The sequence below is a fragment of the Sorex fumeus genome, unplaced genomic scaffold (genome assembly GCF_029834395.1).
Source record: "Sorex fumeus unplaced genomic scaffold, SorFum_2.1 ptg000035l, whole genome shotgun sequence".
In the NCBI taxonomy this organism is placed as follows: domain Eukaryota; kingdom Metazoa; phylum Chordata; class Mammalia; order Eulipotyphla; family Soricidae; genus Sorex; species Sorex fumeus.
The window spans coordinates 7,445,671-7,458,927 of NW_026606092.1; the positions used below are offsets into that span (position 1 = coordinate 7,445,671).

Below are 13,257 nucleotides of genomic sequence, written 5' to 3' on the forward strand. Positions count from 1 at the left end.
GTGTTTCAGTAATTGTTCTATGAATAGTATTAATTTATTAGCAGTTAATTGATTATTAAGATTAATAGATTATGTACAAAGTACAACTAGATTAGGAATTTGTTCACAGCTGCTTAATGCCTGAGAGATCAATTTTTCTTATCTTTACCAGTATTTTTGGTTATAAGACAGAAATTTATGTATTTATTTAAATAAATTCCAGAGGATTATACCATAATTACAGAACCATATTTCTAACTTGATGAAGCAAAGATCCATTTTTACAATAGCAATCTATTCAGTGCTTGATAGCCAAGGGACCATCTCTAGTAATATTTGACTTGTGCTCATACCTGGTGGCGCTAGGGAACCATAGATTATGCCAGGAATACTCAGGGAACACCCAGACCATACCCTTTGGTACTCAGGGACCTCTAAGGTCATATACAGTGGTGCTTGCGGGGAGGGCTATGCAGTGCTGGGAGTCATACCTGGCCATCCTTTGTGCCATCTCCCCATCACCAAATACTAGTTTTTAAACTGATTGCCATTTGGTGTTAAAAGAGTTTTCTGATGACTCAGAAAGAAAGGGATAGACATAGAAAGATTGCATTCATCTGGGGAACATAAAGTAACAAAATAGGAGACTAACACCCAAGAATGGCCAAGATTAGTACCAGGAATTTTACTCCATGGCTTGGAGGCCAACCGCACATGCTAGGGGAAAAGGGAGCTCAGATAGAGAAGGGAACACCAAATATAAAGGTGTTGGGAGGAGCCTCCCAGGATGGGAGAAGCATGCTGAAAGTAGACTATAGACCAAACATGATTGTCACCCATTGCCTCTTTTGCAAACCACAACACCCAATAAGAGAGAGAGAACAAAAGGGAATGCCCTACCACAGAGGCAGGGTGGGATGGGGGGATGGGTGGTGGGATGGATGCTGGGATCCGTGGTGGTGGGAAATGGGCACTGGTGGAGGGATGGGCATTTGATCATTGTATAATTGAAACCCAAGCACAAAAATGTGTAAGTCTGTAACTGTACCTCATGATGTCTCACTATTAAAAATTTAAAAAAAAAGAAAAGAAAAGAAAAAGCATGCACCTTAAAAAAAAATATTTTCTGTGGTGGTGAAATGTTCATTACTCCACTCTGTCCAGGATGGTAGCCCCTAGTCACATGTGACAGTAAGAACTTGAAAAATGGCGTTTTAATAATGAAGAATGGGGTAATTAGTTTTTATCATAGTGACTTTTACAGCTTTTACAGGTTATCATGTTTGGTCCTTTGTCTACTTTCTGTACACATCTCCAATCCTGACTGGTCTCTCAGGCCATCTTTTTCTTAGTGATCCCTTCTCTGTTCCAGCCGCCTTCTCCTCTTTGCTCATGAGGCAGGCTTCCAGCTACGGAGCAATATATTTGTGTCATGTATCTACTATTCGTAGGTGTCAGCCTCATGTTATGTTGTTTTATACTCTACAAATGAGTGCAGTCCTTCTATGTCTGTCCCTCTCTTTCTGACTAATTTCACTTAGCATGATACTCTCCATGTCTATCCATTTATAAGCAAAGTTCATGACTTCATTTCTCCTGACAGCTACATAGTATTCCATTGTGTAGATGTACAAGTTTCTTTAACCAGTCATCTGTTCTAGGGCACTTGGGTTGTTTCCAGATTTTGGCTATTTTGAACAGTGCTGCATTGAACATGTAGGTACTGATGTCATTTCTTTTTTTTTTTTTTGCAATCATCAATAATGATCAATATTGATCTTTTTTATTTTTTTGTTTCTTTTTTCTTTTTTTTTAAAATTTTTATTAGTGAAACACCATGATACTCTCCATGTCTATCCATTTATAAGCAAATTTCATGACTTCATTTTTCCCAGGAGCTGCATAGTATTCCATTAGAAGCACAGTATCTTTGATTTGATCCCAAATTAATAGAAGTATAACTCGTATTTTTTACCAATTTTTAAGTTTTCTGGTATAGTAAAAATCCTTTTATTGAGATTTAAGTCAATTATCATAAAATTCACCATTTTAAAGTACACAATTTGGTGCTTTCTAGTATATTTATTTTAGTGAAGAGATTTTGGGGTCACACCAGCACTGTCAGAATTTACTACTGCTTCTGTACTCAGGGGTCACTATAGGCGGTATTTGAAAAATCAAATATGGTGCCAGAAATTGAACTGGGGCTGGCCGCTTGCAAGCCAAGTCCCTTAATCCCTGAACATCTAGAATTTGGCTCATATTTTTAAAGCTGTACAAAGATAAAATCTTAAATATATTGTGAAATGAGTACTGATGTAAATTAAGTTAAAATTTATCTCAGATCATAAAAGAAAACACTATGGGGGCTGGGGGTAGAGGCAGTACTGGGACTGCACTCGGGGTCTTATACATGTTAGAGACGTGCTCTGCCATTTGAGCTATCTTCCTGGTCCTTTCCAATCTTATTCTCTTAACTCTCTCAACTTTCATATCTACTATGCATCATACAGCAGGACATTTTATCATACATTACAACTCCAATAATTACCTAATAACTGGAAATTTGTATCATGTGACTACCCTCCTCCAATTCTTCTTTGCCCTATGCTTCAGATTGTACAGATGTTAACATTATTAACATTACATGTATGCAGTAATATTTTCTAATATTAATGCTTAATATTAAGATTAATATTAATATTAAGCATTAGAACATTAGAAATTATTCAAAGAAAACAATTTTAAAATGTTGTAGAACATTTAAGAACAGTCTTATATAGTACTCAGGCAAACATAAATATAATGGCATTCCAAAGGTAGAATAGATTCTGCATTCAAATATTTAGTCTGTGTTTGAGTTTGAGTTAAGAGTACACTACTTTCACTCAATGAGGGGCTGAATGTAAGCCTTTGATTGGACATCACAAATAAAAATTTTGTTTCCTTTGCAGAACTTAAATATCTTTTTTTTTAAATTTTATTGAATCACCATGAGATAGTTACAAGCTTTCATGTTTGGGTTACAATCACACAATGATCAAACACCCATCCCTCCACCAGTGCACATTCCCCACCACCAATATCCCCGGTATACCCCCCATTTCCCACCCTCCCTCTGCCTCCATGGCAGACAATATTCCCCATACCCTCTCTCTACTTTTGGGCATTATGGTTTGCAATACAGACACTGAGAGTATCATGCTGAATAAAATGGGTTAGAAGGAAAGAGACAAATGTAGAATGACTTCATTCATTTGTGGAATATATTTTAAAAAAATAGTATGAGACTAATTTCCAAGGGGCTGGAGCGATAGCACAGCGGGTAGGGCGTTTGCCTTACAAGCGGCCAACATGGCCGACCCGAGTTCGATTCCTCCGCCCCTCTCGGAGAGCCCGGCAAGCTACCGAGAGTATCTCGCCCGCACGGCAGAGCCTGGCAAGCTGCCCGTGACGTATTTGATATGCCAAACACAGTAACAACAAGTCTCACGATGGAGACGTTACTGGGCCCGCTCGAGCAAATCGATGAACAATGGGAGGACCGTGACAATGTCCAAGACCAGGTAAAATGGGCCAGGAAGACTGGTCAGTGGTTGGATACTTGCCACAAGTGTGGGGGTGGGCGGGGGTTGGAAAAGGGGGAGTGTCAGTAAAAGGGCAGTTAGGGACCAGTATGACAATAATAATTAGAAATGATCACTTTGAACTAGAACTGAGTGCTAAAAGTAGGTAAACTGTAAACTGACCTTTACAGTTTACAGGAGGAGGAGGAGGGAGAGAGAGAGAAAGAGAGGATTGAGGGAAAGGAGAAAAGAAAAATGCCTACCACAGTAAAGAGGGTGGGGGATGGGTCAGAACTGGGGACATTGGTGGTGGGAAAATACTCTGGTGAAGGTATGGGTGTTGCAACATTATATAACTGAAACCAAATCATGAATAACCTTGTAACATCATTGTGATTCGAAAAATAAAATGTAACAGCCAAAAGAGAAAAAAAAAAACTACTGTGCTTCAAATAAAATTTCATGAAAGAAAAAAAATTTTTTAGTCACTTAATGACAGCACTCTCCAAATTTGGAAAAATTTTGGATCTTATATAGCCCATTTTAACTGAATATTGACCATTAGCTCTGTAGCACTGTCCTCCCATTGTTCATGTATTTGCTCAAGCGGGAACCAGTAACATCTCCATTGTGAGACTTGTTGTTATTGTTTTTACCATATCTAGTATGCCACAGGTAGCTTGCTAGGCTCGGCCTTTCAGGAGGAATACTCTCGGTAGCTTGCCAGGCTCTCCGAGAGGGACGAAGGAATCGAATCTGGGTCGGCCGCATGCAAGGCAAACGCCCTACCTGCTGTGCTATTGCTCCAGTCCATTACCCCATATAATTTATAGAGAAACTCTACTAGCTTTATAAAGCTAGGTAGTTATTTTTTAAATAAGTTCAAAGAATCTAATAAGCATACGAACTGTAAATTAAAAAGCTATGAGTTTGAATCCTGAGATCTATTCTGTATTAATATATTATTAATTAATATATTATTATATTCATTATAATTAATCAATATATTGATTATTATATTTATCATAATTTATGTAATTAATTATAATATAACATATTATATTAATTATATCTATCAAGTATTCTCTTGATATGTGCACAATCAAACAGTTTCCTGATTTTATTGATTATTGAGACTACAAAGAATGAATCTTTTAATTTTTTGCTTTTTTGGTGCTATTCTTTTTATTCATCATATGATAATTAAAAATCTAATTTTGATAGCAAAATAAGTGCTATTGGTATATCCCTAGTAGGTTATTTAAAATTGGTGGCCAGTTCATCCTTAGTTATCCTCACCATTATCAACATCTGTGTAACACAAAATAACCTTGTTATCTACTTAGATAATCTACTTTGATTTTGGTGGATTGTGACAGCTCTGTCACTGATTCAGGATTGGATATTTGTTCTTTGGGGATATTTGTTAAATTTTCATGTGAATTCTTATTACAATATTTTTTATGGAATTAGTAAAGGAATTGCAAGCCAGGATGTAAGTTCTGTGAAGCAGGGACTTCGGTCACTGTTGATCACAGCTACATCTTGAACACAGGAATAATATAGGGTCTAATACATGTACTTGATCTCAGTAAATATTTTTTGGATGAAAAATTTCCAAATTAAGGAAACTAATGTGTGATGTCATAATGGAGCATGTTTATCTGTATTTTAATACCTGTAAAGTAGATAAGACAAGTAATACCTGATAGAACATAAATAGCCCTATATACAAAAATATTTAGCCTCTAGAAAACAGTGGATGTATTTCTACCCCCTTTTCCACTGCACGAGGCATGGAATGATCCAGGGAGGTTGGTAGTAGCTTGATTGCAATTGAGAGTCGGAGTTGAGGAAGGTAGATTTTCAGGGGCAGAGTGGGGAGGGTACTTAGTGACTTTTTTTCTGCAAAGGGGTGCAATAAAGACAAATAAGTTTGGGAGCTCTGTTCTAAACTATAGTATGTAAAATTATTTTAATGTTTAGAACATAGAGAAGATTTTAGGGTCAAATATCATGTAAGTCTGGATTAAGATAATCACCTCAGTAATTTGTAGTTTGTTCTTTAGCTTATTATAGTTACTTCAAATTTCTATTTCTTATTTTTTGTTAATTACATGATAGTATTACATGTGGTATTGTCACACATAGAAGATTATACAGATAAAGCTTTTAGTGTAACAGCTGGTTCTCTGATTTCAGCTCTGGTTTTATAGAATTGTCTCCATTCTAAGATGATTCTAAGTAAAAAGTTATTAATTAAAACATTTCTCAGCTGTTTTTAAATAATTAATATTTTACTTTAATAACTATTTTACTGCTTCTTCCTAAGAAACAACAGGGGCCACTAGCATCAATATACGATGGTGTGATTCTCTGTGTTTATTCTGCTTGAACGTCTCTAAACATTTTAGACCTATGAAATATGAACCCTAATGAACTTCAGAATAGCTTCATTGATCCAGACCTGTTCCAAACCAGTTCTACCTTTGGAATGCCATTATATTTATGTTTGCCTGAGTACTATATAAGACTGTTCTTAAATGTTCTACAACATTTTAAAATTGTTTTCTTTGAATAATTTCTAATGTCCTATATTGATGTTCATGGATTTTTTTTCTATATCTGCTTTGATGATGGACCTCTTAAAAGTATCAATTTTTTTTACTTTGAATAATTTCTAATGATCTATACTCTCTTCACTGATTTTTTTCTCATTCATTCTGCTGATGAAAAGTATTGAAATATTTTAATAGAGAGACAGTATCTAGGCTTCAGCTGGGTCTTTCATAAATATTGATTTCCAGTAATTTTGCTGGGACATTTTTCTGCTTCAGATTGTACAGATCTCTCTCATTGTAAAGATCTTTAATATTTAGGTTTATTACAAATTAAAGACTTGTGGTCCATTTCTCATTAAAAAATTAAAGCAGTTTCACCAAGATTCTTTTAAATCATTGGCAATATAAGTAAAAATGTATTAATATAGCAGTAATTTTTGCTATAGCTGCAAATGCTGATATCTTTACTTTTCATTGTTTAATATATTATATGGAAAAGTTCACTTCTCCATATTTGATTTAGCAGAGGACTGGACCAACTCTTTATAATTGGAACTTTTATTATGTGATAAGTTTAATCAGTAATGTTAATTACTTTAGTTAGAAGTACTTAAAAACTAAATGGTAATCTAATCTGGGTGAGAAGATAAAATTTTTGAATGTTGCTTATTTTCTATCTGTATTCCTAGGGAATAGTTTACTTTTGAAAATAAATCTTTTTTGTTTTTTTTTTTAGCATACCTCCAGATAATCTCTCTATTCAAGAATTTCAAAGAAATGAAAGTATTGATGTTGAGGTAAGGAAGTGATTTAAAATATTTTTCTGTGACCATTTGTGAAAAATAGCAGAGATGTTGAGACTATAAAATTGCTAAAAGAATGAGGTAAAATAATAGATCATGATTGAAACTAAGATTATTAAAACTCTCACAGAGGTTCAAGGGTAATTTTTAAGGCCCTGAATTTTTTTTTTTTACTTTTTATTTATTTATTTATTTATTTTACAGTTGTAGATTTACAATTTTTTTTGTGCTTGGGTTTCAATTATACAATGATCAGATACCCATCCCTCCACCAGTGCCCGTTTTTCACTACCATGGATAATATCCCTCCCACCCCCATCCCCCCATCCCCCCCTGCCTCTGTGGCAGGGCAATCCCCTGTGTTCTCTCTCTCCGTTTGGGTGTTGTGGTCTGCAAAAGAGGCATTGAGTGGCAAACATGTTCAGTCCGTAGTCTATTTTCCACATGCATCTCCCCTCCTGGGAGGATCCTCCAAACATCCTTTATTTGGTGCTCCCTTCTCTATCTGAACTGCCCTTTCTTCTAGGATACCCGGCTGTAGGCCCTGAATTTTAAAAAATAATTTTCTTAGATTTGTGTTTTGGGCATGTTGTTTCCTTAAAGTAATTTCAAATAGAAATGCAGGGCTGGAATGCAGGTCGGGCGCTTGCCGTGCATGTGACCCAACCAGAATCGACCTCCCACACTGCATATGATGCCCTGACTCCTGCCAGAAATGACCACTGAATGCAGAGCCAGGAGCAAGCCCTGAGCAAGCCCTCAGCACTGCCAGATGTAGCCCCCAAACAAAACAGCAGCTGTTTAGTAAAATAAATCTATCATACAAGCAGGTGAGCTTGTATTTGAGAGCTTGCACTACAGTTTGCAAGCCAGATGTTTGTGGTTCAAAAATCACAAAGTTCAGGACTGGAGAGATAATGATGCCTTGCCTGCATCCAACCCTGATTTTCTTACCAGCACCCCATCTTGGACCCCCAAGTCCTGCCAGATGTGATTCCTGTGCTGATAGCTAAGAGTAAGCTGAGAGCATAGTTGGGTGTGGCCCAAAAGTAACAATAAAAATCAGTTAAAAATGGAAATCATTTTCTGTTTCTTACTGTTAATACAGTGTTAATACAGTGTTAATACAGTGTCTTGAATTCTTGAAGCAAGTAAATAATTGTTAGGGTGTGTTTTTGCTGTTTCGAACTGGAGTTTAAAGAAGTGCTTTTTTTGTTAAGAGGTTGTTTTTGAGTTAGATTTTTTAACAATATTTTTATTTATTTTACTGAATCACCGTGAGATACACAGTTACAAAATTGTTCATGATCAGGTTTAAGTCATACAGTGTTCTAACAGCCATCCCTTCACCATGTAAATCCCATCACCAATGTACCTGGTTTCCCTCCCACCCCCACCATCCTGCTTCTATGGGAGGCACTTTCTCTCTCTCTCTCTCTCTCTCTCTCTCTCTCTCTCTCTCTCTCTCTCTCTCTCTCTTCTCTCTCTCTCTCTCCCCCCACCCCCTGTACCTCCCCCCTATTCATCCCCATCCCTCTTTCCCCCTTGTGGGCAATATGATTTGCAATCCAGATACTGAGAGGTTATCATGTTTCTTCCTTTATCTACTTTCAGCACACATCTAACTATATTTTTTAATTAGTTATCACTGTGAGATACAGTTACAAAGCTTTCATGTTTGAGATTCAGCCATACAATGATCAAACACCCATCTTCCATCAGTGCACATTTTCCACCACTTTCATGTTTGAGATTGCACTAATGTCCCCAGTATCCCCCCTCCCACCCTCCATCCCAGTCCTCACCCTGCCTCTATGACAGACTGTTTCCCCAATACTCTCTCTCTACTTTTTTGGGCATTATGTTTTGCCTGAATTTCCCCACCACCATTCCAGCTTGCCTGCCAAGGTTAGACACTAGATAATTTACTTTCTATTGCTCATTTTGAATATCATGATAGTGCCGTCTGGGACTCGCTGCTGGGTCTCTGGATCGGGGCTGTTGGTGTGCTAAAGATGATGCCCAGCGAAAGCTTATGGGCATGACAACCAAGCTGCAGAACAGGCCAGGAGCCAAGGAGGAACAGCCCAGGTCCTCTGCCACCATGCAGCCTGGAGATTCAGTCCTGGAACCCACATACCTGGGCCTTGCTTGTAGAAGCTCTTGGTCAACAGGATTCCATCTGGAGTAGGTGGGGAGACTGTACTTGCTTCATTGGGGGTGCCCTGATGAATTGATGCGGCATTGGGCCTGGAGGGATCTCCAGTGCTGTGTTGTCTTCCGGGACTCACTGCTGGGTCTCTCTAGTTTTTTCTTTAAGTGTGTTGGGAACTTTCAAGTAAATGAAAAATTATACATAAAAACAATATTAAATAGGAACAAAATATTGGGTTTTTTCCCTATTCCTATATTCATACTCTCATAAACTTCAAACTTTTCTTTCTCTGCAAATGACAAAACTACATATTATGCCTTATACATAAATGAATAAATGGGTATAACTCATTGTTTATAGAAAGGTAATTTAAATCTTATTCTGAATCCTATCTTGATTACTTTAACATGAGCAAGTTTCTATCTTTCTAGAGCAATATTGCATTTACCAGTGTTAAGAGTTAACATTTATCAACATTATTGCATAGTAAATAACTTTTTGACTGTTTTTGTTTGTTTTGTTTTGGGATCATACCAGTGATATTCGTGGGATCATGTGGTATTGAGAATTGAACCTGGCCTTCTGCATACAAATCGTGCATTCAGACCTTTGATTCTTTCTCTGTTCCTGAAATGAATTTTTTTTTCAAGAAAGTTGATTTTTGTTTTTAAGTCACACCTGGGCAATGCTTAGAGCTTACTACTTAGTCTTCTTTGAGATCACTCCTGGCTGGGTTTGGGGGACCATATGAGGTCCCAGGGATTTGAACCTGGTCAGTTATACAAGCAAGCCCCTTACTCACTGTGCTGTTTCTTCAGTCTCCCCAAAAAGTTTTACCAAGACAGGTGGAGTAAACAAACTAGTGATCCTGTATATTAGTCTTAAAATATTTCTGTACTTTGGGGACCAGAGCAAGTAGGGTGTTAGCCTCCCGTGCAGCCAACCTGGTTTCAATCCTCGGCTTCCCCTATGACCTCCTGAGCCCACCAGGGGTAATTTCTGAGTGAAGAGCCAGGAGTAAACCCTGAGCATTGCCAGGTGGGACGCAAAAATCACGATCACAGTCATCCTGTTGATCTTCGATTTCCTCGAGCAGGCACCAGTAACATCTCCTTTGTCCTAGCCCTTGAGATTTTAGAAAGTGCCATATTCAAGGCTCTTTCAGGGTCAGGAGAATGAGACCAATCAAAGTTACAATATGGTTTTTGGCATAGTGAGTACGCCACGGGGAGTTTGCCAGACTCTGCTGTGCGGGCAGGATGCTCTTGGTAGCCTGCTGGGTTCTCCAGAGTAAGAACTAGATAATAAGATGTCACATGGCCGCAAATGTGGCCTCACACTTCCAGGAGCTGGATTTTATAGTCTCTGGTGACCCAAAAAAGAAAAAAAATTCTGTACTTCTCATAAAGAAGATTCTTAAACTGTTTTATTTTAAAAATAAAATATGGGGAAGCTGAAGAGATAGGAGCTTGCCTTGCATCCCACAAAGCCCAGTTTAAATCACTGACACCACATGAAATTGTTTGAGACTCACTGCTGAGCATAGAGCGCTCCCAGGTGTGGCCCATCTCCAACCATCAGGGAGACAGTACAGAGTTAAGGTACTCTTATCGCATGCAGCTGATCTTGGCACAGTGTATGGGTTCTGAACATTTCAGGAATGGCCCTTGAGCACCACTGGTGTGGTACAACCCATCACCCCAATTAAATTAAATTTGGATTTTGATCTAGAAGACAATTGTTTTTGTTTTAAGAAAAAATGCATTTGAAATTTTCTTTTTTATTATAGGTAGTTCAGCTTATTAGCACTGAGATACTACCTTATGCCAATTTTATTCCAAAGGAATTTGTTGGTCAGATAATGACTATGCTTAATAAGGGCTCAATACACTCTCAATCATCTTCATTTACAGGTATGTTATTTCAGTGATTTTTAAAATGTTAGTAAGTATTTAAGTACTTTAAAAAAGTTGACTATAGAAATGTGTGCTTCTATAATAATGATAAATGTAAACTGAAAAATAGTAAGTTTAGTTTTGAGAATATGATGTAGAACCTAGCTACTTAAACTGTGGATTCTAAGTATGAATTTGTGTAACCTTTCAAATTTTATTTTAAATAAATTCATGGTTTATTGCCAATAAATATTTGATTAGTATAGCTAGTTTGTATATTCAGGTTGCATTAAAAATTTCTTTCTGAAAAAGCGATCACAAGTGGAAAAACTTGAAGAAACCTTGGTAGAGAACATTACGTTTTATGAGGAAGAAATATAGTTGACATTCTAAGAATTATGTATTATGAATTAAATTAGAGAGTATTTACGTGTTATCTCTCTTGTGCTGTTATAGATTTGGGGAACGTAATGAAATGTGTATTTTACTACTTCTAGGAGTCTCAGTTTTATCATTTATAAAAACATTAAGAACAGCCTTTTAGGGTTGTGAGTTATAGTCCATTAAAAAAGTAAGTTGAGGGGCTGGAGCACAGCGGGTAGGGCATTTTCCTTGCATGCGGCTGACCCGGGTTTGATTCCCAGCATCCCATATGGTCCCCTGAGCACTGCCAGGAGTAATTCTTGAGAGCATGAGCCAGGAGTGTGACCTGTGCATCACGGTGTGACCCAAAAAGCAAGAATGTGTGCTCTAAGCTACGTTCCCCCTTTCTAGAGTAGGAATGTGTACAGTTTGACCACTAGGTGTCTCTCGTGCTGTTTTCTTCACAAACAAGGCCTTTTTTTTTTTTAGATGCTATTTAGAGCTGATCTGGTAAAGTACAGATTTAACAAATATGAGAATTTTTCAGAGGGGGAAAAATTCTTATGCCCACTTATCTTAATGCAGTTAAATTTTATATTAAGGGTATATAAAACTTTTAGAATTTTTTGTAGAATTTACATTAAGGATAACATTTACAAGTAGAAATATTCTAAGCCTAATAAGGACTACTGAGTTCTGATGTATACGTTTGGCAGGCATTTTTCTGTTGACATCTCTTATCATTTATATTATTAAATGTACGGAGATAAAGGTACTTGATATTCTTCCAGTTACTTGAGTCTCAATACAAACTTACCAGCTTATCTTGAATTTTCTTTAAACGTATTTATACAAAGCCTCCCTTGATAAACAAGACCAGCAGTAAACACAGAGTGATTCTTTTTTATCTCCTGTCCTGATTGAACAGCCAGAGAAAAACAAAACAGATAATGAAGGGGGGTAAAAGTAACTGGGTAGAAAACTAAAATGCAGAATCATAGAAAACACTTTTAAAAGCATAGTTATAATTAGAGATCTTAAAGGGATAAATTTTATATATACAGGAAACAAAAGGGAAAATGCCACTTAAAAAAGGAACAATTAGAACAAGAAAGCTCATTAAAGCAAAAAATTGTGATAGCTGAAATAACAAGTCCAATGAAGGGTTGGTAGAAAAATATTAAGGAACCACTCCAAAAGTACAACAGAGACCAAAAAGTGGAAAATTTGAGAAGAAATAGATAAAAGAATCCAGGGAATTGACATCTATTAATAGGTCTCCTAGAAAGAACAAAGAGAGAAAGTTGGGAAAGGAAGTTATCACTGGAGCAAGCTGAAAAAGTAAGTCTCCAGATTTAAAATGATGACTCAGAACAGTGAAAGAAAAAAACAAAAAAGCTATGTTGTAATGAAATAACAAAATTCTAAGGGTAAAGAGAAGATACCCTAAAAGATTACAGAAAGCAAAGAAAAAGCTTAACATAAAAGTGTTTAAATGACATGAAATTCTCATTAGTACTGCCCAATGCTAAAAAATATTTAGTAGTTTCAAATTTTTTAATGGATTTTCCTTTTTTAAGTTTAGGATTTTTGAGATGCTTCACTGTCATAGGCCTGACAGTTCAGGTGTTCAAGGGGACATAAGAACTGTACCTCGGGGTTGGAGCTATATAGCACAGTGGTTAGGGTGTTTGCCTTGCACATAGCCTACCCAGATTCAATTCCCAGCATCCTATATAGTCCCCCGAGCACCACCAGGAGTAATTCCTGAGTGTATGAGCCAGGAGTAACCCCTGTGCATCACCAGGTGTGACCCAAAAAGCAAAAAAAAAAAAAAAAAAACCTGTACCTGGCAGTGTTTGGGCAACCATGCATTGCCAGGACTTGAATAATTATGCTTTACCGCTTGAGCTATCTCTCCATCCTAAAAGAAAA

The 13,257-nt window shown here is 37.0% G+C and overlaps 1 protein-coding gene across 2 annotated transcripts in view; it reads left to right on the top strand.

Annotated features, from left to right (window-relative positions):
* MON2 (MON2 homolog, regulator of endosome-to-Golgi trafficking) overlaps positions 1 to 13,257 on the top strand; it is a 124,959-nt gene that overhangs the window by 100,724 nt on the left and 10,978 nt on the right. For both annotated transcript variants that reach the window (XM_056117559.1, XM_056117558.1), the window contains 2 exons: positions 6,843 to 6,903; positions 10,854 to 10,977. In XM_056117559.1, coding sequence (XP_055973534.1) covers positions 6,843 to 6,903; positions 10,854 to 10,977 — 185 coding nt within the window. The remainder of the gene's footprint in view (positions 1 to 6,842; positions 6,904 to 10,853; positions 10,978 to 13,257) is intronic.